General features: G+C 40.3%; 1 protein-coding gene across 2 annotated transcripts in view; it reads right to left on the bottom strand.

The window, feature by feature from the left end:
- The window catches only part of ppp1r32 (protein phosphatase 1, regulatory subunit 32), a 48,917-nt gene that overhangs the window by 3,781 nt on the left and 18,885 nt on the right, over window positions 1–26,251 (bottom strand). For both annotated transcript variants that reach the window (XM_055910403.1, XM_055910402.1), the window contains exons 9-10: window positions 1,920–1,991; window positions 575–669 (exon numbers count right to left, since the gene is read on the bottom strand). In XM_055910403.1, coding sequence (XP_055766378.1) covers window positions 575–669; window positions 1,920–1,991 — 167 coding nt within the window. The remainder of the gene's footprint in view (window positions 1–574; window positions 670–1,919; window positions 1,992–26,251) is intronic.

Raw genomic sequence — 26,251 nt, 5'->3', positions numbered from 1 at the left:
GTTCACCTCAAGTCCCAGTCGGGACTAACGTGTTGCCATGACGTCACTGCAATATGTACTACTGACATTCACCTCAAGTCCCAGTCGGGACTAACGTGTTGCCATGACGTCACTGCAATATGTACTACTGACGTTCACCTCAAGTCCCAGTCAGGACTAACGTGTTGCCATGACGTCACTGCAATATGTACTACTGACGTTCACCTCAAGTCCCAGTCAGGACTAACTTGTTACCATGACGTCACTGCAATATGTACTACTGACGTTCACCTCAAGTCCCAGTCGGGACTAACGTGTTGCCATGACGTCACTGCAATACGTACTACTGACGTTCACCTCAAGTCCCAGTCGGGACTAACGTGTTGCCATGACGTCACTGCAATATGTACTACTGACGTTCACCTCAAGTCCCAGTCGGGACTAACGTGTTACCATGACGTCACTGCAATATGTACTACTGACGTTCACCTCAAGTTCCTTATGTTTTTAACTCACAACAAAACAATAATGAAAATAATACACAATACAACATAAGACATTTGACAAGATGATGTAAATAAAAAGAGATACTTACTTGGACTGGTAGTGAGTGCGGACGCGTGAGGGGTCAGACGGTATGTGTGAAAGGGTTTTCAGATTTGGTGAGTTGAGGATGAATCCTGAACGCTCCTGGAAACCAAACTAAAGGTAACACTTTACCCTGCCGGTAACTAACGGTAACACTTTACCCTGCCGGTAACTAATGGTAACACTTTACCCTGCCGGTAACTAAAGGTAACACTTTACCCTGCCGGTAACTAAAGGTAACACTTTACCCTGCTGGTAACTAATGGTAACACTTTACCCTGCCAATAACTAATGGTAACACTTTACCCTGCCGGTAACTAACGGTAACACTTTACCCTGCCGGTAACTAACGGTAACACTTTACCCTGCCGGTAACTAAAGGTAACACTTTACCCTGCCGGTAACTAAAGGTAACACTTTACCCTGCCGGTAACTAAAGGTAACACTTTACCCTGCTGGTAACTAATGGTAACACTTTACCCTGCCAATAACTAATGGTAACACTTTACCCTGCCGGTAACTAACGGTAACACTTTACCCTGCCGGTAACTAACGGTAACACTTTACCCTGCCGGTAACTAATGGTAACACTTTACCCTGCCAATAACTAACGGTAACACTTTACCCTGCCAGTAACTAACGGTAACACTTTACCCTGCCGGTAACTAACGGTAACACTTTACCCTGCCGGTAACTAACGGTAACACTTTACCCTGCCGGTAACTAACGGTAACACTTTACCCTGCCGGTAACTAACGGTAACACTTTACCCTGCCAGTAACTAACGGTAACACTTTACCCTGCCAGAAACTAACGGTAACACTTTACCCTGCCAGTAACTAACGGTAACACTTTACCCTGCCAATAACTAACGGTAACACTTTACCCTGCCGGTAACTAACGGTAACACTTTACCCTGCCGGTAACTAACGGTAACACTTTACCCTGCCGGTAACTAACGGTAACACTTTACCCTGCCGGTAACTAAAGGTAACACTTTACCCTTCCGGTAACTAACGGTAACACTTTACCCTGCCGGTAACTAAAGGTAACACTTTACCCTGCCAATAACTAACGGTAACACTTTACCCTGCCGGTAACTAACGGTAACACTTTACCCTGCCAGTAACTAACGGTAACACTTTACCCTGCCGGTAACTAACGGTAACACTTTACCCTGCCAGTATCTAACGGTAACACTTTACCCTGCCAGTAACTAACGGTAACACTTTACCCTGACAGTAACTAACGGTAACACTTTACCCTGTTCGTATAATGCTTTAGAAAATGTTATAAGCATGTACGAGCCTTCAGAATGTCTTATTAAGGAGTATATGATATAGCTCTCTAACCTTCATCCCAATCAACTTCTGGTCAGCAGGTGAGCTGATCTTCTGAGTCCCAGAGCCAGGTAACACAGAGGCCTAGAGGTAATACACAGGAAGTGACATCATACAGTATAACAGAGCAGCTTAGAGGTAATACACAGGAAGTGACATCATACAGTATAACCGAGCAGCTTAGAGGTAATACACAGGAAGTGACATCATACAGTATAACCGAGCAGCTTAGAGGTAATACACAGGAAGTGACATCATACAGTATAACAGAGCAGCTTAGAGGTAATACACAGGAAGTGACATCATACAGTATAACAGAGCAGCTTAGAGGTAATACACAGGAAGTAAGTCGTTTTAGTATAGACATTGCCATTGAGGACCTCCAACATTTAAAAGTAGTCGACTGGGTGGGGATTCCTATGGTATTAGTTAGCATAGTCTTCCATAGTGGGTCTATATCTTCCTATGGGATCAGTCTTCTATAGTGGGTCTATATCTTCCTATGGGATCAGTCTTCTATAGTGGGTCTATATCTTCCTATGGGATCAGTCTTCTATAGTGGGTCTATATCTTCCTATGGGATCAGTCTTCTATAGTGGGTCTATATCTTCCTATGGGATCAGTCAGCAAAGTCTTCCATAGTGGGTCTTTATCTTCCTATGGGATCAGTCTTCTATAGTGGGTCTATATCTTCCTATGGGATCAGTCAGCATAGTGGGTCTATATCTTCCTATGGGATCAGTCTTCTATAGTGGGTCTATATCTTCCTATGGGATCAGTCTTCTATAGTAGGTCTATATCTTCCTATGGGATCAGTCTTCTATAGTGGGTCTATATCTTCCTATGGGATCAGTCTTCTATAGTAGGTCTATATCTTCCTATGGGATCAGTCTTCTATAGTGGGTCTATATCTTCCTATGGGATCAGTCTTCTATAGTGGGTCTATATCTTCCTATGGGATCAGTCTTCTATAGTGGGTCTATATCTTCCAATGGGATCAGTCTTCTATAGTGGGTCTATATCTTCCTATGGGATCAGTCTTCTATAGTGGGTCTATATCTTCCTATGGGATCAGTCTTCCATAGTGAGTCTATATCTTCCTATGGGATCAGTCTTCTATAGTAGGTCTATATTTTCCTATGGGATCAGTCTTCTATAGTGGGTCTATATCTTCCTATGGGATCAGTCTTCTATAGTGGGTCTATATCTTCCTATGGGATCAGTCTTCTATAGTGGGTCTATATCTTCCTATGGGATCAGTCTTCTATAGTGGGTCTATATCTTCCTATGGGATCAGTCTTCTATAGTGGGTCTATATCTTCCTATGGGATCAGTCAGCATCGTCTTCCATAGTGGGTCTATATCTTCCTATGGGATAAGTCTTCCATAGTGGGTCTATATCTTCCTATGGGATCAGTCTTCTATAGTAGGTCTATATCTTCCTATGGAATCAGTCTTCTATAGTAGGTCTATATCTTCCTATGGAATCAGTCTTCTATAGTGGGTCTATATCTTCCTATGGGATCAGTCTTCCATAGTGGGTCTATATCTTCCTATGGGATCAGTCTTCCATAGTGGGTCTATATCTTCCTATGGGATCAGTCTTCCATAGTGGGTCTATATCTTCCTATGGGATCAGTCTTCTATAGTGGGTCTATATCTTCCTATGGGATCAGTCTACTATAGTGGGTCTATATCTTCCTATGGGATCAGTCTTCTATAGTGGGTCTATATCTTCCTATGGGATCAGTCAGCATAGTGGGTCTATATCTTCCTGTGGGATCAGTCTTCTATAGTGGGTCTATATCTTCCTATGGGATCAGTCTTCTATAGTGGGTCTATATTTTCCTATGGGATCAGTCTTCTATAGTGGGTCTATATCTTCCTATGGGATCAGTCTTTTATAGTGGGTCTATATGTTCCTATGGGATCAGTCTTCTATAGTGGGTCTATATCTTCCTATGGGATCAGTATTCCATAGTGGGTCTATATCTTCCTATGGGATCAGTCTTCTATAGTGGGTCTATATCTTCCTATGGGATCAGTCTTCTATAGTGGCTCTATATCTTCCTATGGGATCAGTCTTCTATAGTAGGTCTATATCTTCCTATGGGATCAGTCTTCTATAGTGGGTCTATATCTTCCTATGGGATCAGTCTTCTATAGTAGGTCTATATCTTCCTATGGGATCAGTCTTCTATAGTGGGTCTATATCTTCCTATGGGATCAGTCTTCTATAGTGGGTCTATATCTTCCTATGGGATCAGTCTTCCATAGTGTGTCTATCTTCCTATGGGATAAGTCTTCCATAGTGGGTCTATATCTTCCTATGGGATCAGTCTTCTATAGTAGGTCTATATCTTCCTATGGAATCAGTCTTCTATAGTAGGTCTATATCTTCCTATGGAATCAGTCTTCTATAGTGGGTCTATATCTTCCTATGGGATCAGTCTTCCATAGTGGGTCTATATCTTCCTATGGGATCAGTCTTCCATAGTGGGTCTATATCTTCCTATGGGATCAGTCTTCCATAGTGGGTCTATATCTTCCTATGGGATCAGTCTTCTATAGTGGGTCTATATCTTCCTATGGGATCAGTCTTCTATAGTGGGTCTATATCTTCCTATGGGATCAGTCTTCTATAGTGGGTCTATATCTTCCTATGGGATCAGTCTTCTATAGTGGGTCTATATCTTCCTATGGGATCAGTCAGCATAGTGGGTCTATATCTTCCTGTGGGATCAGTCTTCTATAGTGGGTCTATATCTTCCTATGGGATCAGTCTTCTATAGTGGGTCTATATCTTCCTATGGGATCAGTCAGCATAGTGGGTCTATATCTTCCTGTGGGATCAGTCTTCTTTAGTGGGTCTATATCTTCCTATGGGATAAGTCTTCTATAGTGGGTCTATATCTTCCTGTGGGATCAGTCTTCTATAGTGGGTCTATATCTTCCTGTGGGATCAGTCTTCTATAGTGGGTCTATATCTTCCTATGGGATCAGTCTTCTATAGTGGGTCTATATCTTCCTATGGGATCAGTCTTCTATAGTGGGTCTATATCTTCCTATGGGATCAGTCTTCTATAGTGGGTCTATATCTTCCTATGGGATCAGTCTTCTATAGTGGGTCTATACCTTCCTATGGGATCAGTCTTCTATAGTGGGTCTATATCTTCCTATGGGATCAGTCTTCTATAGTGGGTCTATATCTTCCTATGGGATCAGTCTTCTATAGTGGGTCTATATCTTCCTATGGGATCAGTCTTCTATAGTAGGTCTATATCTTCCTATGGGATCAGTCTTCTATAGTGGGTCTATATCTTCCTATGGGATCAGTCTTCTATAGTGGGTCTATATCTTCCTATGGGATCAGTCTTCCATAGTATGTCTATCTTCCTATAGGATAAGTCTTCCATAGTGGCTCTATATCTTCCTATGGGATCAGTCTTCTATAGTAGGTCTATATCTTCCTATGGGATCAGTCTTCTATAGTGGGTCTATATCTTCCTATGGGATCAGTCTTCTATAGTGGGTCTATATCTTCCTATGGGATCAGTCTTCTATAGTGGGTCTATATCTTCCTATGGGATCAGTCAGCATCGTCTTCCATAGTGGGTCTATATCTTCCTATGGGATCAGTCTTCCATAGTGGGTCTATATCTTCCTATGGGATCAGTCTTCCATAGTGGGTCTATATCTTCCTATGGGATCAGTCTTCCATAGTGGGTCTATATCTTCCTATGGGATCAGTCTTCCATAGTGGGTCTATATCTTCCTATGGGATCAGTCTTCTATAGTGGGTCTATATCTTCCTATGGGATCAGTCTTCTATAGTGGGTCTATATCTTCCTATGGGATCAGTCTTCTATAGTGGGTCTATCTTCCTATGGGATCAGTCAGCATAGTGGGTCTATATCTTCCTGTGGGATCAGTCTTCTATAGTGGGTCTATATCTTCCTATGGGATCAGTCTTCTATAGTGGGTCTATATCTTCCTATGGGATCAGTCTTCTATAGTGGGTCTATATCTTCCTATGGGATCAGTCTTCTATAGTGGGTCTATATCTTCCTATGGGATCAGTCTTCTATAGTGGGTCTATATCTTCCTATGGGATCAGTCAGCATCGTCTTCCATAGTGGGTCTATATCTTCCTATGGGATCAGTCTTCCATAGTGGGTCTATATCTTCCTATGGGATCAGTCTTCCATAGTGGGTCTATATCTTCCTATGGGATCAGTCTTCCATATTGGGTCTATATCTTCCTATGGGATCAGTCTTCCATAGTGGGTCTATATCTTCCTATGGGATCAGTCTTCCATAGTGGGTCTATATCTTCCTATGGGATCAGTCTTCCATAGTGGGTCTATATCTTCCTATGGGATCAGTCTTCTATAGTGGGCCTATATCTTCCTATGGGATCAGTCTTCTATAGTGGGTCTATATCTTCCTATGGGATCAGTCTTCTATAGTGGGTCTATATCTTCCTATGGGATCAGTCAGCATAGTGGGTCTATATCTTCCTGTGGGATCAGTCTTCTATAGTGGGTCTATATCTTCCTATGGGATCAGTCTTCTACAGTGGGTCTATATCTTCCTGTGGGATCAGTCTTCTATAGTGGGTCTATATCTTCCTGTGGGATCAGTCTTCTATAGTGGGTCTATATCTTCCTATGGGATCAGTCTTCTATAGTGGGTCTATATCTTCCTATGGGATCAGTTTTCTATAGTGGGTCTATATCTTCCTATGGGATCAGTCTTCTATAGTGGGTCTATATCTTCCTATGGGATCAGTCTTCTATAGTGGGTCTATATCTTCCTATGGGATCAGTCTTCTATAGTGGGTCTATATCTTCCTATGGGATCAGTCTTCTATAGTAGGTCTATATCTTCCTATGGGATCAGTCTTCTATAGTGGGTCTATATCTTCCTATGGGATCAGTCTTCTATAGTGGGTCTATATCTTCCTATGGGATCAGTCTTCCATAGTGTGTCTATCTTCCTATGGGATAAGTCTTCCATAGTGGGTCTATATCTTCCTATGGGATCAGTCTTCTATAGTAGGTCTATATCTTCCTATGGAATCAGTCTTCTATAGTAGGTCTATATCTCCCTATGGAATCAGTCTTCTATAGTGGGTCTATATCTTCCTATGGGATCAGTCTTCTATAGTGGGTCTATATCTTCCTATGGGATCAGTCTTCTATAGTGGGTCTATATCTTCCTATGGGATCAGTCAGCATAGTCTTCTATAGTGGGTCTATATCTTCCTATGGGATCAGTCTTCTATAGTAGGTCTATATCTTCCTATGGAATCAGTCTTCTATAGTAGGTCTATATCTCCCTATGGAATCAGTCTTCTATAGTGGGTCTATATCTTCCTATGGGATCAGTTTTCTATAGTGGGTCTATATCTTCCTATGGGATCAGTCTTCTATAGTGGGTCTATATCTTCCTATGGGATCAGTCTTCTATAGTGGGTCTATATCTTCCTATGGGATCAGTCTTCTACAGTGGGTCTATATCTTCCTATGGGATCAGTCTTCTATAGTAGGTCTATATCTTCCTATGGGATCAGTCTTCTATAGTGGGTCTATATCTTCCTATGGGATCAGTCTTCTATAGTGGGTCTATATCTTCCTATGGGATCAGTCTTCCATAGTGTGTCTATCTTCCTATGGGATAAGTCTTCCATAGTGGGTCTATATCTTCCCATGGGATCAGTCTTCTATAGTGGGTCTATATCTTCCTATGGAATCAGTCTTCTATAGTAGGTCTATATCTCCCTATGGAATCAGTCTTCTATAGTGGGTCTATATCTTCCTATGGGATCAGTCTTCTATAGTGGGTCTATATCTTCCTATGGGATCAGTCTTCTATAGTGGGTCTATATCTTCCTATGGGATCAGTCAGCATAGTCTTCTATAGTGGGTCTATATCTTCCTATGGGATCAGTCTTCTATAGTAGGTCTATATCTTCCTATGGAATCAGTCTTCTATAGTAGGTCTATATCTCCCTATGGAATCAGTCTTCTATAGTGGGTCTATATCTTCCTATGGGATCAGTCTTCTATAGTGGGTCTATATCTTCCTATGGGATCAGTCTTCTATAGTGGGTCTATATCTTCCTATGGGATCAGTCAGCATAGTCTTCTATAGTGGGTCTATATCTTCCTATGGGATCAGTCTTCTATAGTGGGTCTATATCTTCCTATGGGATCAGTCTTCTATAGTGGGTCTATATCTTCCTATGGGATCAGTCTTCCATAGTGGGTCTATATCTTCCTATGGGATCAGTCTTCTATAGTGGGTCTATATCTTCCTATGGGATCAGTCTTCTATAGTGGGTCTATATCTTCCTATGGGATCAGTCTTCTATAGTAGGTCTATATCTTCCTATGGGATCAGTCTTCTATAGTGGGTCTATATCTTCCTATGGGATCAGTCTTCTATATTAGGTCTATATCTTCCTATGGGATCAGTCTTCTATGGTGGGTCTATATCTTCCTATGGGATCAGTCTTCTATAGTGGGTCTATATCTTCCTATGGGATCAGTCTTCCATAGTGTGTCTATCTTCCTATGGGATAAGTCTTCCATAGTGGGTCTATATCTTCCTATGGGATCAGTCTTCTATAGTAGGTCTATATCTTCCTATGGAATCAGTCTTCTATAGTAGGTCTATATCTTCCTATGGAATCAGTCTTCTATAGTGGATCTATATCTTCCTATGGGATCAGTCTTCTATAGTGGGTCTATATCTTCCTATGGGATCAGTCTTCTATAGTGGGTCTATATCTTCCTATGGGATCAGTCTTCTATAGTGGGTCTATATCTTCCTATGGGATCAGTCTTCTATAGTGGGTCTATATCTTCCTATGGGATCAGTCTTCCATAGTGGGTCTATATCTTCCTATGGGATCAGTCTTCTATAGTGGGTCTATATCTTCCTATGGGATCAGTCTTCTATAGTGGGTCTATATCTTCCTATGGGATCAGTCTTCTATAGTAGGTCTATATCTTCCTATGGGATCAGTCTTCTATAGTGAGTCTATATCTTCCTATGGGATCAGTCAGCATAGTGGGTCTATATCTTCCTATGGGATCAGTCTTCCATAGTGGGTCTATATCTTCCTATGGGATCAGTCTTCTATAGTGGGTCTATATCTTCCTATGGGATCTGTCTTCTATAGTGAGTCTATATCTTCCTATGGGATCAGTCAGCATAGTGGGTCTATATCTTCCTATGGGATCAGTCTTCCATAGTGGGTCTATATCTTCCTATGGGATCAGTCTTCTATAGTGGGTCTATATCTTCCTATGGGATCAGTATTCTATAGTGGGTCTATATCTTCCTATGGGATCAGTCTTCTATAGTAGTTCTATATCTTCCTATGGGATCAGTCTTCTATAGTAGGTCTATATCTTCCTATGGGATCAGTCTTCTATAGTGAGTCTATATCTTCCTATGGGATCAGTCAGCATAGTGGGTCTATATCTTCCTATGGGATCAGTCTTCCATAGTGGGTCTATATCTTCCTATGGGATCAGTCTTCTATAGTGGGTCTATATCTTCCTATGGGATCTGTCTTCTATAGTGAGTCTATATCTTCCTATGGGATCAGTCAGCATAGTGGGTCTATATCTTCCTATGGGATCAGTCTTCCATAGTGGGTCTATATCTTCCTATGGGATCAGTCTTCTTCAAACTGGGTTGGTTTGTAAACCAAAGGCTAAGCGGCGGATTCAATCAGATCCACTTTTGCAGACATCCGCATAGCAGCAGAGTACAGTAGAGTACACTAGAGTACAGTAGAATACAGTAGAATACAGTAGAGTACAGCAGAGTACAACAGAGTAGAGTAGAGTACAGCAGAGTACTGTAGAGTACAGTGAAATACAGCAGAGTACAGCAGAGTAGAGTACAGTAGAGTACAGTAGAGTACAGTCGAGTAGAGTACTATACAGCAGAGTACAGCAGAGTACAGTAGAGTACAGCAGAGTACAGTAGAATACAGTAGAATACAGTAGAATACAGTCGAGTAGAGTACTATACAGTAGAGTACAGTACAGTAGAGTACAGTACAGTAGAGTACAGTACAGTAGAGTAGAATACAGTACAGTAGAGTACTATACAGTAGAGTAGAATACAGTAGAGTACAGTAGAGTAGATTAGAGTACAGTACAGTAGAGTACAGTATAGTAGAGTACAGTACAGTAGAGTACAGTACAGTAGAGTACAGTATAGTAGAGTACAGTACAGTAGAGTACAGTACAGTAGAGTACAGTACAGTAGAGTACAGTATAGTAGAGTACAGTACAGTAGAGTACTATACAGTAGAGTACAGTACAGTAGAGTACAGTACAGTAGAGTAGAATACAGTACAGTAGAGTACTATACAGTAGAGTAGAATACAGTAGAGTACAGTAGAGTACAGTAGAGTACAGTCGAGTAGAGTACTATACAGCAGAGTACAGCAGAGTACAGTAGAGTACAGCAGAGTACAGTAGAATACAGTAGAATACAGTAGAATACAGTCGAGTAGAGTACTATACAGTAGCGTACAGTACAGTAGAGTACAGTACAGTAGAGTACAGTACAGTAGAGTAGAATACAGTACAGTAGAGTACTATACAGTAGAGTAGAATACAGTAGAGTACAGTAGAGTAGATTAGAGTACAGTACAGTAGAGTACAGTATAGTAGAGTACAGTACAGTAGAGTACAGTACAGTAGAGTACAGTATAGTAGAGTACAGTACAGTAGAGTACAGTACAGTAGAGTACAGTACAGTAGAGTACAGTATAGTAGAGTACAGTACAGTAGAGTACTATACAGTAGAGTACAGTACAGTAGAGTACAGTACAGTAGAGTAGAATACAGTACAGTAGAGTACTATACAGTAGAGTAGAATACAGTAGAGTACAGTAGAGTAGAGTAGAGTACAGTACAGTAGAGTACAGTATAGTAGAGTACAGTACAGTAGAGTACAGTACAGTAGAGTAGAATACAGTACAGTAGAGTACTATACAGTAGAGTAGAATACAGTAGAGTACAGTACAGTAGAGTACAGTAGAGTAGAGTACAGTACAGTAGAATACAGTACAGTAGAGTACTATACAGTAGAGTACAGTAGAATACAGTAGAGTACTATACAGTAGAGTACAGTAGAGTACAGCAGAGTAGAGTACAGTAGAATACCATACAGTAGAGTACTATACAGTAGAGTACAGAAGAGTACAACAGAGTAGAGTAGAGTACAGCAGAGTACAGTACAGTAGAATACAGTAGAATACAGTAGAATACAGTCGAGTAGAGTACTATACAGCAGAGTACAGCAGAGTACAACAGAGTAGAGTAGAGTACAGCAGAGTAGAGTACAGTACAGTACAGTAGAATACAGTAGAATAGGGTCGAGTAGAGTACTATACAGCAGAGTACAGCAGAGTACAACAGAGTAGAGTAGAGTACAGCAGAGTACAGTACAGTACAGTACAGTAGAATACAGTAGAATACAGTAGAATAGGGTCGAGTAGAGTACTATACAGTAGAGTACAGTAGAGTACAACAGAGTAGAGTAGAGTACAGCAGAGTACAGTACAGTACAGTACAGTAGAATACAGTAGAATACAGTAGAATAGGGTCGAGTAGCGTACTATACAGTAGAGTACAGTAGAGTACAGCAGAGTAGAATACAGTAGAATACAGTAGAATAGAGTACTATACAGTAGAGTACAGCAGAGTAGAATACAGTAGAATACAGTAGAATAGAGTACTATACAGTAGAGTACAGCAGAGTACAACAGAGTAGAGTACAGTAGAATACAGTAGAGTACAGTAGAATACAGTCGAGTAGAGTAGAGTACAGTGCAGTACCGTACAGTAGAGTACAGTAGAGTACAGTGCAGTACCGTACAGTAGAGTACAGCAGAGTACAGCAGAGTACAACAGAATACAGTAGAGTACAGCAGAGTACAGCAGAGTACAACAGAATACAGTAGAGTACAGCAGAGTACAGTAGAGTACAGTACAGTGGAGTACAGTAGAATACAGTAGAGTACAGTAGAGTACAGTGCAGTACCGTACAGTAGAGTACAGTAGAGTACAGTGCAGTACCGTACAGTAGAGTACAGTGGAGTACAGTAGAGTACAGTAGAGTACAGTGCAGTACAGTAGAGTACAGTAGAGTACAGTGCAGTACAGTGCAGTACAGTGCAGTACATTAGAGTACAGTGCAGTACAGTAGAGTACAGTGCAGTACAGTGCAGTACAATAGAGTACAGTGCAGTACAGTAGAGTACAGTGCAGTACAGTAGAGTACAGTGCAGTACAGTAGAGTACAGTGCAGTGCAGTGCAGTGCAGTGCAGTGCAGTAGAGTACAGTGCAGTACAGTAGAGTACAGTGCAGTACCGTACAGTAGAGTACAGTGGAGTGCAGTGCAGTACAGTAGAGTACAGTGCAGTACCGTACAGTAGAGTACAGTGCAGTACAGTAGAGTACAGTGCAGTACAGTGCAGTACAGTAGAGTACAGTGGAGTACAGTAGAGTGCAGTACAGTAGAGTACAGTAGAATACAGTAGAGTACAGTAGAATACAGTAGAGTACAGTGCAGTACCGTACAGTGGAGTACAGCAGAGTACAGTAGAATACAGTAGAGTGCAGTACAGTAGAGTACAGTGGAGTACAGTAGAATACAGTAGAGTACAGTGCAGTACCGTACAGTGGAGTACAGCAGAGTACAGTAGAATACAGTAGAGTGCAGTAGAGTACAGTGCAGTACCATACAGTAGAGTACAGTGCAGTAGCATACAGTACAATATAGTACAGCACATAATAGTCGTATATGTTTTGGCCAAATAGACATCAATGTTTTTTTGTCTCTTGAAGGTTGGAGCCGTCCGTCTGGCTATACATCTGAATCACAGGAGGCTGGTGGAGGATGGGCTGGTGGTAATGACTGGAGAGGAATCCGTGGAATGGCTTCCGTTCGCTCTGTTCCAGACATTATTATGAGCCGTCCTCCCGTCAGCAGCCGCCACTGATCTCAATAGTCTACCCTATTTCCACAAGCGTCTACTTGTCCACGACCCACACGATGGTCCTCTGTAGCTCAGTTGGTAGAGCGCGGTACGTTCAACTTAAAAAATAGAGATCGCGTCGTTGGAGTTGCCCGTGCTGTCACAGGCCCCATCTGGGCACAGACACAAAGAAGAGACCTCTATATATTGGTTATGACCGCGGAATTATTAATCCCCATAGCTAGTACATGACATCCTGCAAACATATATTTTAGTCCCAAATCCATACTTAACATATTTATATATATATTAATAGATATACAGTACCAGTCAAAAGTTTGGACGACTTTTGTGCCAGCGAGGACATAAGGAAGTAGTCGAGACGACCAGCTTGATTAAACCTCCTCCATGTATATCTCACTAGGTCAGGATATTAAACCTCCTCCATGAATATCTCACTAGGTCAGGATATTAAACCTCCTCCATGTATACCTCACTAGGTCAGGATATTAAACCTCCATGTATATCTCACTAGGTCAGGATATTAAACCTCCTCCATGTATATCTCACTAGGTCAGGATATTAAACCTCCTCCATGTATATCTCACTAGGTCAGGATATTAAACCTCCTCCATGTATATCTCACTAGGTCAGGATATTAAACCTCCATGTATATCTCACTAGGTCAGGATATTAAACCTCCATGTATATCTCACTAGGTCAGGGTATTAAACCTCCATGTATATCTCACTAGGTCAGGATATTAAACCTCCTCCATGTATATCTCACTAGGTCAGGATATTAAACCTCCTCCATGTATACCTCACTAGGTCAGGATATTAAACCTCCATGTATATCTCACTAGGTCAGGATATTAAACCTCCTCCATGTATATCTCACTAGGTCAGGATATTAAACCTCCTCCATGTATATCTCACTAGGTCAGGATTATGAACCTCCTCCATGTATATCTCACTAGGTCAGGATATTAAACCTCCTCCATGTATATCTAACTAGGTCAGGATATTAAACCTCCTCCATGTATATCTCACTAGGTCAGGATATTAAACCTCCTCCATGTATATCTCACTATGTCAGGGTATTAAACCTCCATGTATATCTCACTAGGTCAGGATATTAAACCTCCTCCATGTATATCTCACTAGGTCAGGATATTAAACCTCCTCCATGTATATCTCACTAGGTCAGGATATTAAACCTCCTCCATGTATATCTCACTAGGTCAGGATATTAAACCTCCTCCATGTATATCTCACTAGGTCAGGATATTAAACCTCCATGTATATCTCACTAGGTCAGGATATTAAACCTCCATGTATATCTCACTAGGTCAGGATATTAAACCTCCTCCATGTATATCTCACTAGGTCAGGATATTAAACCTCCTCCATGTATATCTCACTAGGTCAGGATATTAAACCTCCTCCATGTATATCTCACTAGGTCAGGATATTAAACCTCCATGTATATCTCACTAGGTCAGGATATTAAACCTCCTCCATGTATATCTCACTAGGTCAGGGTATTAAACCTCCTCCATGTATATCTCACTAGGTCAGGGTATTAAACCTCCTCCATGTATATCTCACTAGGTCAGGATATTAAACCTCCTCCATGTATATCTCACTAGGTCAGGATATTAAACCTCCTCCATGTATATCTCACTAGGTCAGGGTATTAAACCTCCATGTATATCTCACTAGGTCAGGATATTAAACCTCCATGTATATCTCACTAGGTCAGGGTATTAAACCTCCTCCATGTATATCTCACTCGGTCAGGATATTAAACCTCCATGTATATCTCACTAGGTCAGAATATTAAACCTCCATGTATATCTCACTAGGTCAGAATATTAAACCTCCTCCATGTATATATCACTAGGTCAGGATATTAAACCTCCGCCATGTATATCTCACTAGGTCAGGATATTAAACCTCCTCCATGTATATCTCACTAGGTCAGGATATTAAACCTCCTCCATGTATATCTCACTAGGTCAGGATATTAAACCTCCTCCATGTATATCTCACTAGGTCAGGATATTAAACCTCCATGTATATCTCACTAGGTCAGGATATTAAACCTCCATGTATATCTCACTAGGTCAGAATATTAAACCTCCATGTATATCTCACTAGGTCAGGATATTAAATCTCCTCCATGTATATCTCACTAGGTCAGGATATTAAACCTCCTCCATGTATATCTCACTAGGTCAGGATATTAAACCTCCTCCATGTATATCTCACTAGGTCAGGATATTAAACCTCCATGTATATCTCACTAGGTCAGGATATTAAACCTCCACCATGTATATCTCACTAGGTCAGGATATTAAACCTCCTCCATGTATATCTCACTAGGTCAGGATATTAAACCTCCATGTATATCTCACTAGGTCAGGATATTAAACCTCCTCCATGTATATCTCACTAGGTCAGGGTATTAAACCTCCTCCATGTATATCTCACTAGGTCAGGGTATTAAACCTCCTCCATGTATATCTCACTAGGTCAGGATATTAAACCTCCTCCATGTATATCTCACTAGGTCAGGATATTAAACCTCCTCCATGTATATCTCACTAGGTCAGGGTATTAAACCTCCATGTATATCTCACTAGGTCAGGATATTAAACCTCCATGTATATCTCACTAGGTCAGGGTATTAAACCTCCTCCATGTATATCTCACTCGGTCAGGATATTAAACCTCCATGTATATCTCACTAGGTCAGAATATTAAACCTCCATGTATATCTCACTAGGTCAGAATATTAAACCTACTCCATGTATATCTCACTAGGTCAGGATATTAAACCTCCGCCATGTATATCTCACTAGGTCAGGATATTAAACCTCCTCCATGTATATCTCACTAGGTCAGGATATTAAACCTCCACCATGTATATCTCACTAGGTCAGGATATTAAACCTCCTCCATGTATATCTCACTAGGTCAGGATATTAAACCTCCACCATGTATATCTCACTAGGTCAGGATATTAAATCTCCTCCATGTATATCTCACTAGGTCAGGATATTAAACCTCCTCTATGTATATCTCACTAGGTCAGGGTATTAAATCTCCTCCATGTATATCTCACTAGGTCAGGATATTAAACCTCCATGTATATCTCACTAGGTCAGGATATTAAACCTCCTCCATGTATATCTCACTAGGTCAGGATATTAAACCTCCATGTATATCTCACTAGGTCAGGATATTAAACCTCCTCCATGTATATCTCACTAGGTCAGGATATTAAACCTCCTCCATGTATATCTCACTAGGTCAGGATATTAAACCTCCGCCATGTATATCTCACTAGGTCAGGATATTAAACCTCCTCCATGTATATCTCACTAGGTCGGGGTATTAAGTCTCCTCCATGTATATCTCACTAGGTCAGGATATTAAACCTCCTCTATGTATATCTCACTAGGTCAGGGTATTAAACCTCCACCATGTATATCTCACTAGGTCAGGATATCAAACCTCCTCCATGTATATCTCACTAGGTCAGGATATTAAACCTCCTCCATGTATATCTCACTAGGTCAGGATATTAAACCTCCTCCATGTATATCTCACTAGGTCAGGATATTAAACCTCCTCCATGTATATCTCACTAGGTCAGGATATTAAACCTCCATGAATATCTCACTAGGTCAGGATATTAAACCTCCTCTATGTATATCTCACTAGGTCAGGATATTAAACCTCCTCCATGTATATCTCACTAGGTCAGGGTATTAAACCTCCTCCATGTATATCTCACTAGGTCAGGATATTAAACCTCCGCCATGTATATCTCACTAGGTCAGGATATTAAACCTCCATGAATATCTCACTAGGTCAGGGTATTAAACCTCCACCATGTATATCTCACTAGGTCAGGATATTAAACCTCCTACATGTATATCTCACTAGGTCAGGATATTAAACCTCCTCCATGTATATCTCACTAGGTCAGGATATTAAACCTCCATGTATATCTCACTAGGTCAGGATATTAAACCTCCTCCATGTATATCTCACTAGGTCAGGATATTAAACCTCCTCCATGTATATCTCACTAGGTCAGGATATTAAACCTCCATGTATATCTCACTAGGTCAGGATATTAAACCTCCTCCATGTATATCTCACTAGGTCAGGATATTAAACCTCCATGTATATCTCACTAGGTCAGGGTATTAAACCTCCTCCATGTATATCTCACTAGGTCAGGGTATTAAACCTCCTCCATGTATATCTCACTAGGTCAGGATATTAAACCTCCTCCATGTATATCTCACTAGGTCAGGGTATTAAACCTCCTCCATGTATATCTCACTAGGTCAGGGTATTAAACCTCCTCCATGTATATCTCACTATTTCAGGATATTAAACCTCCTCCATGTATATCTCACTAGGTCAGGATATTAAACCTCCATGTATATCTCACTAGGTCAGGATATTAAACCTCCTCCATGTATATCTCACTAGGTCAGGATATTGAACCTCCTCCATGTATATCTCACTAGGTCAGGATATTAAACCTCCTCCATGTATATCTCACTAGGTCAGGATATTAAACCTCCTCCATGTATATCTCACTAGGTCAGGATATTAAACCTCCATGTATATCTCACTAGGTCAGGATATTAAACCTCCTCCATGTATATCTCACTAGGTCAGGATATTAAACCTCCATGTATATCTCACTAGGTCAGGATATTAAACCTCCATGTATATCTCACTAGGTCAGGATATTAAACCTCCTCCATGTATATCTCACTAGGTCAGGGTATTAAACCTCCTCCATGTATATCTCACTAGGTCAGGATATTAAACCTCCTCCATGTATATCTCACTAGGTCAGGGTATTAAACCTCCTCCATGTATATCTCACTAGGTTAGGATATTAAACCTCCATGTATATCTCACTAGGTCAGGGTATTAAACCTCCTCCATGTATATCTCACTAGGTCAGGATATTAAACCTCCATGTATATCTCACTAGGTCAGGATATTAAACCTCCTCCATGTATATCTCACTAGGTCAGGATATTAAACCTCCTCCATGTATATCTCACTAGGTCAGGATATTAAACCTCCTCCATGTATATCTCACTAGGTCAGGATATTAAACCTCCTCCATGTATATCTCACTAGGTCAGGATATTAAACCTCCTCCATGTATATTTCACTAGGTCAGGATATTAAACCTCCTCCATGTATATCTCACTAGGTCAGGATATTAAACCTCCTCCATGTATATCTCACTAGGTCAGGATATTAAACCTCCTCCATGTATATCTCACTAGGTCAGGATATTAAACCTCCTCCATGTATATCTCACTAGGTCAGGATATTAAACCTCCTCCATGCATATCTCACTAGGTCAGGATATTAAACCTCCTCCATGTATATCTCACTAGGTCAGGATATTAAACCTCCTCCATGTATATCTCACTAGGTCAGGATATTAAACCTCCATGTATATCTCACTAGGTCAGGATATTAAACCTCCTCCATGTATATCTCACTAGGTCAGGATATTAAACCTCCATGTATATCTCACTAGGTCAGGATATTAAACCTCCTCCATGTATATCTCACTAGGTCAGGATATTAAACCTCCTCCATGTATATCTCACTAGGTCAGGATATTAACCCTCCTCCATGTATATCTCACTAGGTCAGGATATTAAACCTCCTCCATGTATATCTCACTAGGTCAGGATATTAAACCTCCATGTATATCTCACTAGGTCAGGATATTAAACCTCCTCCATGTATATCTCACTAGGTCAGGATATTAAACCTCCATGTATATCTCACTAGGTCAGGATATTAAACCTCCTCCATGTATATCTCACTAGGTCAGGATATTAAACCTCCTCCATGTATATTTCACTAGGTCAGGATATTAAACCTCCATGTATATCTCACTAGGTCAGGATATTAAACCTCCTCCATGTATATCTCACTAGGTCAGGATATTAAACCTCCTCCATGTATATCTCACTAGGTCAGGATATTAACCCTCCTCCATGTATATCTCACTAGGTCAGGATATAAACCTCCTCCATGTATATCTCACTAGGTCAGGATATTAAATCTCCTCCATGTATATCTCACTAGGTCAGGATATTAAACCTCCTCCATGTATATCTCACTAGGTCAGGATATTAAACCTCCATGTATATCTCACTAGGTCAGGATATTAAACCTCCACCATGTATATCTCACTAGGTCAGGATATTAAACCTCCTCCATGTATATCTCACTAGGTCAGGATATTAAACCTCCATGTATATCTCACTAGGTCAGGATATTAAACCTCCTCCATGTATATCTCACTAGGTCAGGATATTATACCTCCATGTATATCTCACTAGGTCAGGATATTAAACCTCCTCCATGTATATCTCACTAGGTCAGGATATTAAACCTCCTCCATGTATATCTCACTAGGTCAGGATATTAAACCTCCTCCATGTTTATCTCACTAGGTCAGGATATTAAACCTCCTCCATGTATATCTCACTAGGTCAGGATATTAAACCTCCTCCATGCATATCTCACTAGGTCAGGATATTAAACCTCCTCCATGTATATCTCACTAGGTCAGGATATTAAATCTCCTCCATGTATATCTCACTAGGTCAGGATATTAAACCTCCTCCATGTATATCTCACTAGGTCAGGATATTGAACCTACTCCATGTATATCTCACTAGGTCAGGATATTAAACCTCCTCCATGTATATCTCACTAGGTCAGGGTATTAAACCTCCTCCATGTATATCTCACTAGGTCAGGATATTAACCCTCCTCCATGTATATCTCACTAGGTCAGGATATTAAACCTCCTCCATGTATATCTCACTAGGTCAGGATATTAAATCTCCTCCATGTATATCTCACTAGGTCAGGATATTAAACCTCCTCCATGTATATCTCACTAGGTCAGGATATTAAACCTCCATGTATATCTCACTAGGTCAGGGTATTAAACCTCCTCCATGTATATCTCACTAGGTCAGGATATTAAACCTCCTCCATGTATATCTCACTAGGTCAGGATATTAAACCTCCATGTATATCTCACTAGGTCAGGATATTAAACCTCCTCCATGTATATCTCACTAGGTCAGGGTATTAAACCTCCACCATGTATATCTCACTAGGTCAGGATATTAAACCTCCTCCATGTATATCTCACTAGGTCAGGATATTAAACCTCCTCCATGTATATCTCACTAGGTCAGGATATTAAACCTCCACCATGTATATCTCACTAGGTCAGGATATTAAACCTCCTCCATGTATATCTCACTAGGTCAGGATATTAAACCTCCATGTATATCTCACTAGGTCAGGATATTAAACCTCCATGTATATCTCACTAGGTCAGGGTATTAAACCTCCTCCATGTATATCTCACTAGGTCAGGATATTAAATCTCCTCCATGTATATCTCACTAGGTCAGGATATTAAACCTCCTCCATGTATATCTCACTAGGTCAGGTTATTAAACCTCCTCCATGTATATCTCACTAGGTCAGGATATTAAACCTCCATGTATATCTCACTAGGTCAGGGTATCAAACCTCCTCCATGTATATCTCACTAGGTCAGGATATTAAACCTCCTCCATGTATATCTCACTAGGTCAGGATGTTAAACCTCCTCCATGTATATCTCACTAGGTCAGGATATTATACCTCCATGTATATCTCACTAGGTCAGGATATTAAACATCCATGTATATCTCACTATTTCAGGATATTAAACCTCCTCCATGTATATCTCACTAGGTCAGGGTATTAAACCTCCTCCATGTATATCTCACTAGGTCAGGATATTAAACCTCCTCCATGTATATCTCACTAGGTTAGGGTATTAAACCTCCTCCATGTATATCTCACTAGGTCAGGATATTAAACCTCCTCCATGTATATCTCACTAGGTCAGGATATTAAACCTCCTCCATGTATATCTCACTAGGTCAGGATATTAAACTTCCATGTATATCTCACTAGGTCAGGATATTAAACCTCCTCCATGTATATCTCACTAGGTCAGGGTATTAAACGTCCTCCATGTATATCTCACTAGGTCAGGATATTAAACCTCCATGTATATCTCACTAGGTCAGGATATTAAACCTCCTCCATGTATATCTCACTAGGTCAGGATGTTAAACCTCCTCCATGTATATCTCACTAGGTCAGGATATTAAACATCCATGTATATCTCACTAGGTCAGGGTATTAAACCTCCTCCATGTATATCTCACTAGGTCAGGATATTAAACCCCCTCCATGTATATCTCACTAGGTCAAGATATTAAACCTCCATGTATATCTCACTAGGTCAGGATATTAAACCTCCTCCATGTATATCTCACTAGGTCAGGATATTAAACCTCCTCCATGTATATCTCACTAGGTAAGGATATTAAACCTCCTCCATGTATATCTCACTAGGTCAGGATATTAAACCTCCTCCATGTATATCTCACTAGGTCAGGGTATTAAACCTCCTCCATGTATATCTCACTAGGTCAGGATATTAAACCTCCATGTATATCTCACTAGGTCAGGATATTAAACCTCCTCCATGTATATCTCACTAGGTCAGGATATTAAACCTCCATGTATATCTCACTAGGTCAGGATATTAAACCTCCTCCATGTATATCTCACTAGGTCAGGATATTAAACCTCCATGTATATCTCACTAGGTCAGGATATTAAACCTCCTCCATGTATATCTCACTAGGTCAGGGTATTAAACCTCCTCCATGTATATCTCACTAGGTCAGGATATTAAACCTCCATGTATATCTCACTAGGTCAGGATATTAAACCTCCTCCATGTATATCTCACTAGGTCAGGATATTAAACCTCCATGTATATCTCACTAGGTCAGGATATTAAACCTCCTCCATGTATATCTCACTAGGTCAGGGTATTAAACCTCCTCCATGTATATCTCACTAGGTCAGGATATTAAACCTCCATGTATATCTCACTAGGTCAGGATATTAAACCTCCTCCATGTATATCTCACTAGGTCAGGGTATTAAACCTCCTCCATGTATATCTCACTAGGTCAGGATATTAAACCTCCTCCATGTATATATATTAAACCTCCTCCATGTATATCTCACTAGGTCAGGATATTAAACCTCCTCCATGTATATCTCACTAGGTCAGGATATTAAACCTCCACCATGTATATCTCACTAGGTCAGGATATTAAACCTCCTCCATGTATATCTCACTAGGTCAGGATATTAAACCTCCATGTATATCTCACTAGGTCAGGATATTAAACCTCCTCCATGTATATCTCACTAGGTCAGGATATTAAACCTCCATGTATATCTCACTAGGTCAGGGTATTAAACCTCCTCCATGTATATCTCACTAGGTCAGGATATTAAATCTCCTCCATGTATATCTCACTAGGTCAGGATATTAAACCTCCTCCATGTATATCTCACTAGGTCAGGTTATTAAACCTCCTCCATGTATATCTCACTAGGTCAGGATATTAAACCTCCATGTATATCTCACTAGGTCAGGGTATTAAACCTCCTCCATGTATATCTCACTAGGTCAGGATATTAAACCTCCTCCATGTATATCTCACTAGGTCAGGATGTTAAACCTCCTCCATGTATATCTCACTAGGTCAGGATATTAAACCTCCATGTATATCTCACTATTTCAGGATATTAAACCTCCTCCATGTATATCTCACAAGGTCAGGATATTAAACCTCCTCCATGTATATCTCACTAGGTCAGGATATTAAACCTCCATGTATATCTCACTAGGTCAGGATATTAAACCTCCTCCATGTATATCTCACTAGGTCAGGGTATTAAACCTCCTCCATGTATATCTCACTAGGTCAGGATATTAAACCTCCATGTATATCTCACTAGGTCAGGATATTAAACCTCCTCCATGTATATCTCACTAGGTCAGGGTATTAAACCTCCTCCATGTATATCTCACTAGGTCAGGATATTAAACCTCCTCCATGTATATCTCACTAGGTCAGGATATTAAACCTCCTCCATGTATATCTCACTAGGTTAGGGTATTAAACCTCCTCCATGTATATCTCACTAGGTCAGGGTATTAAACCTCCTCCATGTATATCTCACTAGGTCAGGATATTAAACCTCCTCCATGTATATCTCACTAGGTCAGGATATTAAACCTCCTCCATGTATATCTCACTATTTCAGGATATTAAATCTCCTCCATGTATATCTCACTAGGTCAGGATATTAAACCTCCACCATGTATATCTCACTAGGTCAGGATATTAAACCTCCTCCATGTATATCTCACTAGGTCAGGATATTAAACATCCATGTATATCTCACTAGGTCAGGATATTAAACCTCCACCATGTATATCTCACTAGGTCAGGATATTAAACCTCCTCCATGTATATCTCACTAGGTCAGGATATTAAACCTCCTCCATGTATATCTCACTAGGTCAGGATATTAAATCTCCTCCATGTATATCTCACTAGGTCAGGATATTAAACCTCCTCCATGTATATCTCACTAGGTCAGGATATTAAACCTCCATGTATATCTCACTAGGTCAGGGTATTAAACCTCCTCCATGTATATCTCACTAGGTCAGGATATTAAACCTCCTCCATGTATATCTCACTAGGTCAGGATATTAAACCTCCATGTATATCTCACTAGGTCAGGATATTAAACCTCCTCCATGTATATCTCACTAGGTCAGGGTATTAAACCTCCACCATGTATATCTCACTAGGTCAGGATATTAAACCTCCTCCATGTATATCTCACTAGGTCAGGATATTAAACCTCCTCCATGTATATCTCACTAGGTCAGGATATTAAACCTCCACCATGTATATCTCACTAGGTCAGGATATTAAACCTCCTCCATGTATATCTCACTAGGTCAGGATATTAAACCTCCATGTATATCTCACTAGGTCAGGATATTAAACCTCCATGTATATCTCACTAGGTCAGGGTATTAAACCTCCTCCATGTATATCTCACTAGGTCAGGATATTAAACCTCCTCCATGTATATCTCACTAGGTCAGGATGTTAAACCTCCTCCATGTATATCTCACTAGGTCAGGATATTAAACCTCCATGTATATCTCACTATTTCAGGATATTAAACCTCCTCCATGTATATCTCACTAGGTCAGGATATTAAACCTCCTCCATGTATATCTCACTAGGTCAGGATATTAAACCTCCATGTATATCTCACTAGGTCAGGATATTAAACCTCCTCCATGTATATCTCACTAGGTCAGGGTATTAAACCTCCTCCATGTATATCTCACTAGGTCAGGATATTAAACCTCCATGTATATCTCACTAGGTCAGGATATTAAACCTCCTCCATGTATATCTCACTAGGTCAGGGTATTAAACCTCCTCCATGTATATCTCACTAGGTCAGGATATTAAACCTCCTCCATGTATATCTCACTAGGTCAGGATATTAAACCTCCTCCATGTATATCTCACTAGGTTAGGGTATTAAACCTCCTCCATGTATATCTCACTAGGTCAGGATATTAAACCTCCACCATGTATATCTCACTAGGTCAGGATATTAAACCTCCTCCATGTATATCTCACTAGGTCAGGGTATTAAACCTCCTCCATGTATATCTCACTATTTCAGGATATTAAACCTCCTCCATGTATATCTCACTAGGTCAGGATATTAAACCTCCTCCATGTATATCTCACTAGGTCAGGATATTAAACCTCCTCCATGTATATCTCACTAGGTCAGGATATTAAACCTCCTCCATGTATATCTCACTATTTCAGGATATTAAATCTCCTCCATGTATATCTCACTAGGTCAGGATATTAAACCTCCACCATGTATATCTCACTAGGTCAGGATATTAAACCTCCTCCATGTATATCTCACTAGGTCAGGATATTAAACATCCATGTATATCTCACTAGGTCAGGATATTAAACCTCCACCATGTATATCTCACTAGGTCAGGATATTAAACCTCCTCCATGTATATCTCACTAGGTCAGGATATTAAACCTCCTCCATGTATATCTCACTAGGTCAGGATATTAAATCTCCTCCATGTATATCTCACTAGGTCAGGATATTAAACCTCCTCCATGTATATCTCACTAGGTCAGGATATTAAACCTCCATGTATATCTCACTAGGTCAGGGTATTAAACCTCCTCCATGTATATCTCACTAGGTCAGGATATTAAACCTCCTCCATGTATATCTCACTAGGTCAGGATATTAAACCTCCATGTATATCTCACTAGGTCAGGATATTAAACCTCCTCCATGTATATCTCACTAGGTCAGGGTATTAAACCTCCACCATGTATATCTCACTAGGTCAGGATATTAAACCTCCTCCATGTATATCTCACTAGGTCAGGATATTAAACCTCCATGTATATCTCACTAGGTCAGGGTATTAAACCTCCTCCATGTATATCTCACTAGGTCAGGATATTAAACCTCCTCCATGTATATCTCACTAGGTCAGGATGTTAAACCTCCTCCATGTATATCTCACTAGGTCAGGATATTATACCTCCATGTATATCTCACTAGGTCAGGATATTAAACATCCATGTATATCTCACTATTTCAGGATATTAAACCTCCTCCATGTATATCTCACTAGGTCAGGATATTAAACCTCCTCCATGTATATCTCACTAGGTCAGGATATTAAACCTCCTCCATGTATATCTCACTAGGTCAGGGTATTAAACATCCATGTATATCTCACTAGGTCAGGGTATTAAACCTCCTCCATGTATATCTCACTAGGTCAGGATATTAAACCTCCTCCATGTATATCTCACTAGGTTAGGGTATTAAACCTCCTCCATGTATATCTCACTAGGTCAGGTTATTAAACCTCCTCCATGTATATCTCACTAGGTCAGGATATTAAACCTCCATGTATATCTCACTAGGTCAGGGTATTAAACCTCCTCCATGTATATCTCACTAGGTCAGGATATTAAACCTCCTCCATGTATATCTCACTAGGTCAGGATGTTAAACCTCCTCCATGTATATCTCACTAGGTCAGGATATTAAACCTCCATGTATATCTCACTATTTCAGGATATTAAACCTCCTCCATGTATATCTCACTAGGTCAGGATATTAAACCTCCTCCATGTATATCTCACTAGGTCAGGATATTAAACCTCCATGTATATCTCACTAGGTCAGGATATTAAACCTCCTCCAT

The sequence above is a fragment of the Salvelinus fontinalis genome, unplaced genomic scaffold (assembly GCF_029448725.1).
Source record: "Salvelinus fontinalis isolate EN_2023a unplaced genomic scaffold, ASM2944872v1 scaffold_0007, whole genome shotgun sequence".
NCBI lineage: Eukaryota > Metazoa > Chordata > Actinopteri > Salmoniformes > Salmonidae > Salvelinus > Salvelinus fontinalis.
This window is presented reverse-complemented; position numbering and strand designations above follow the sequence as displayed.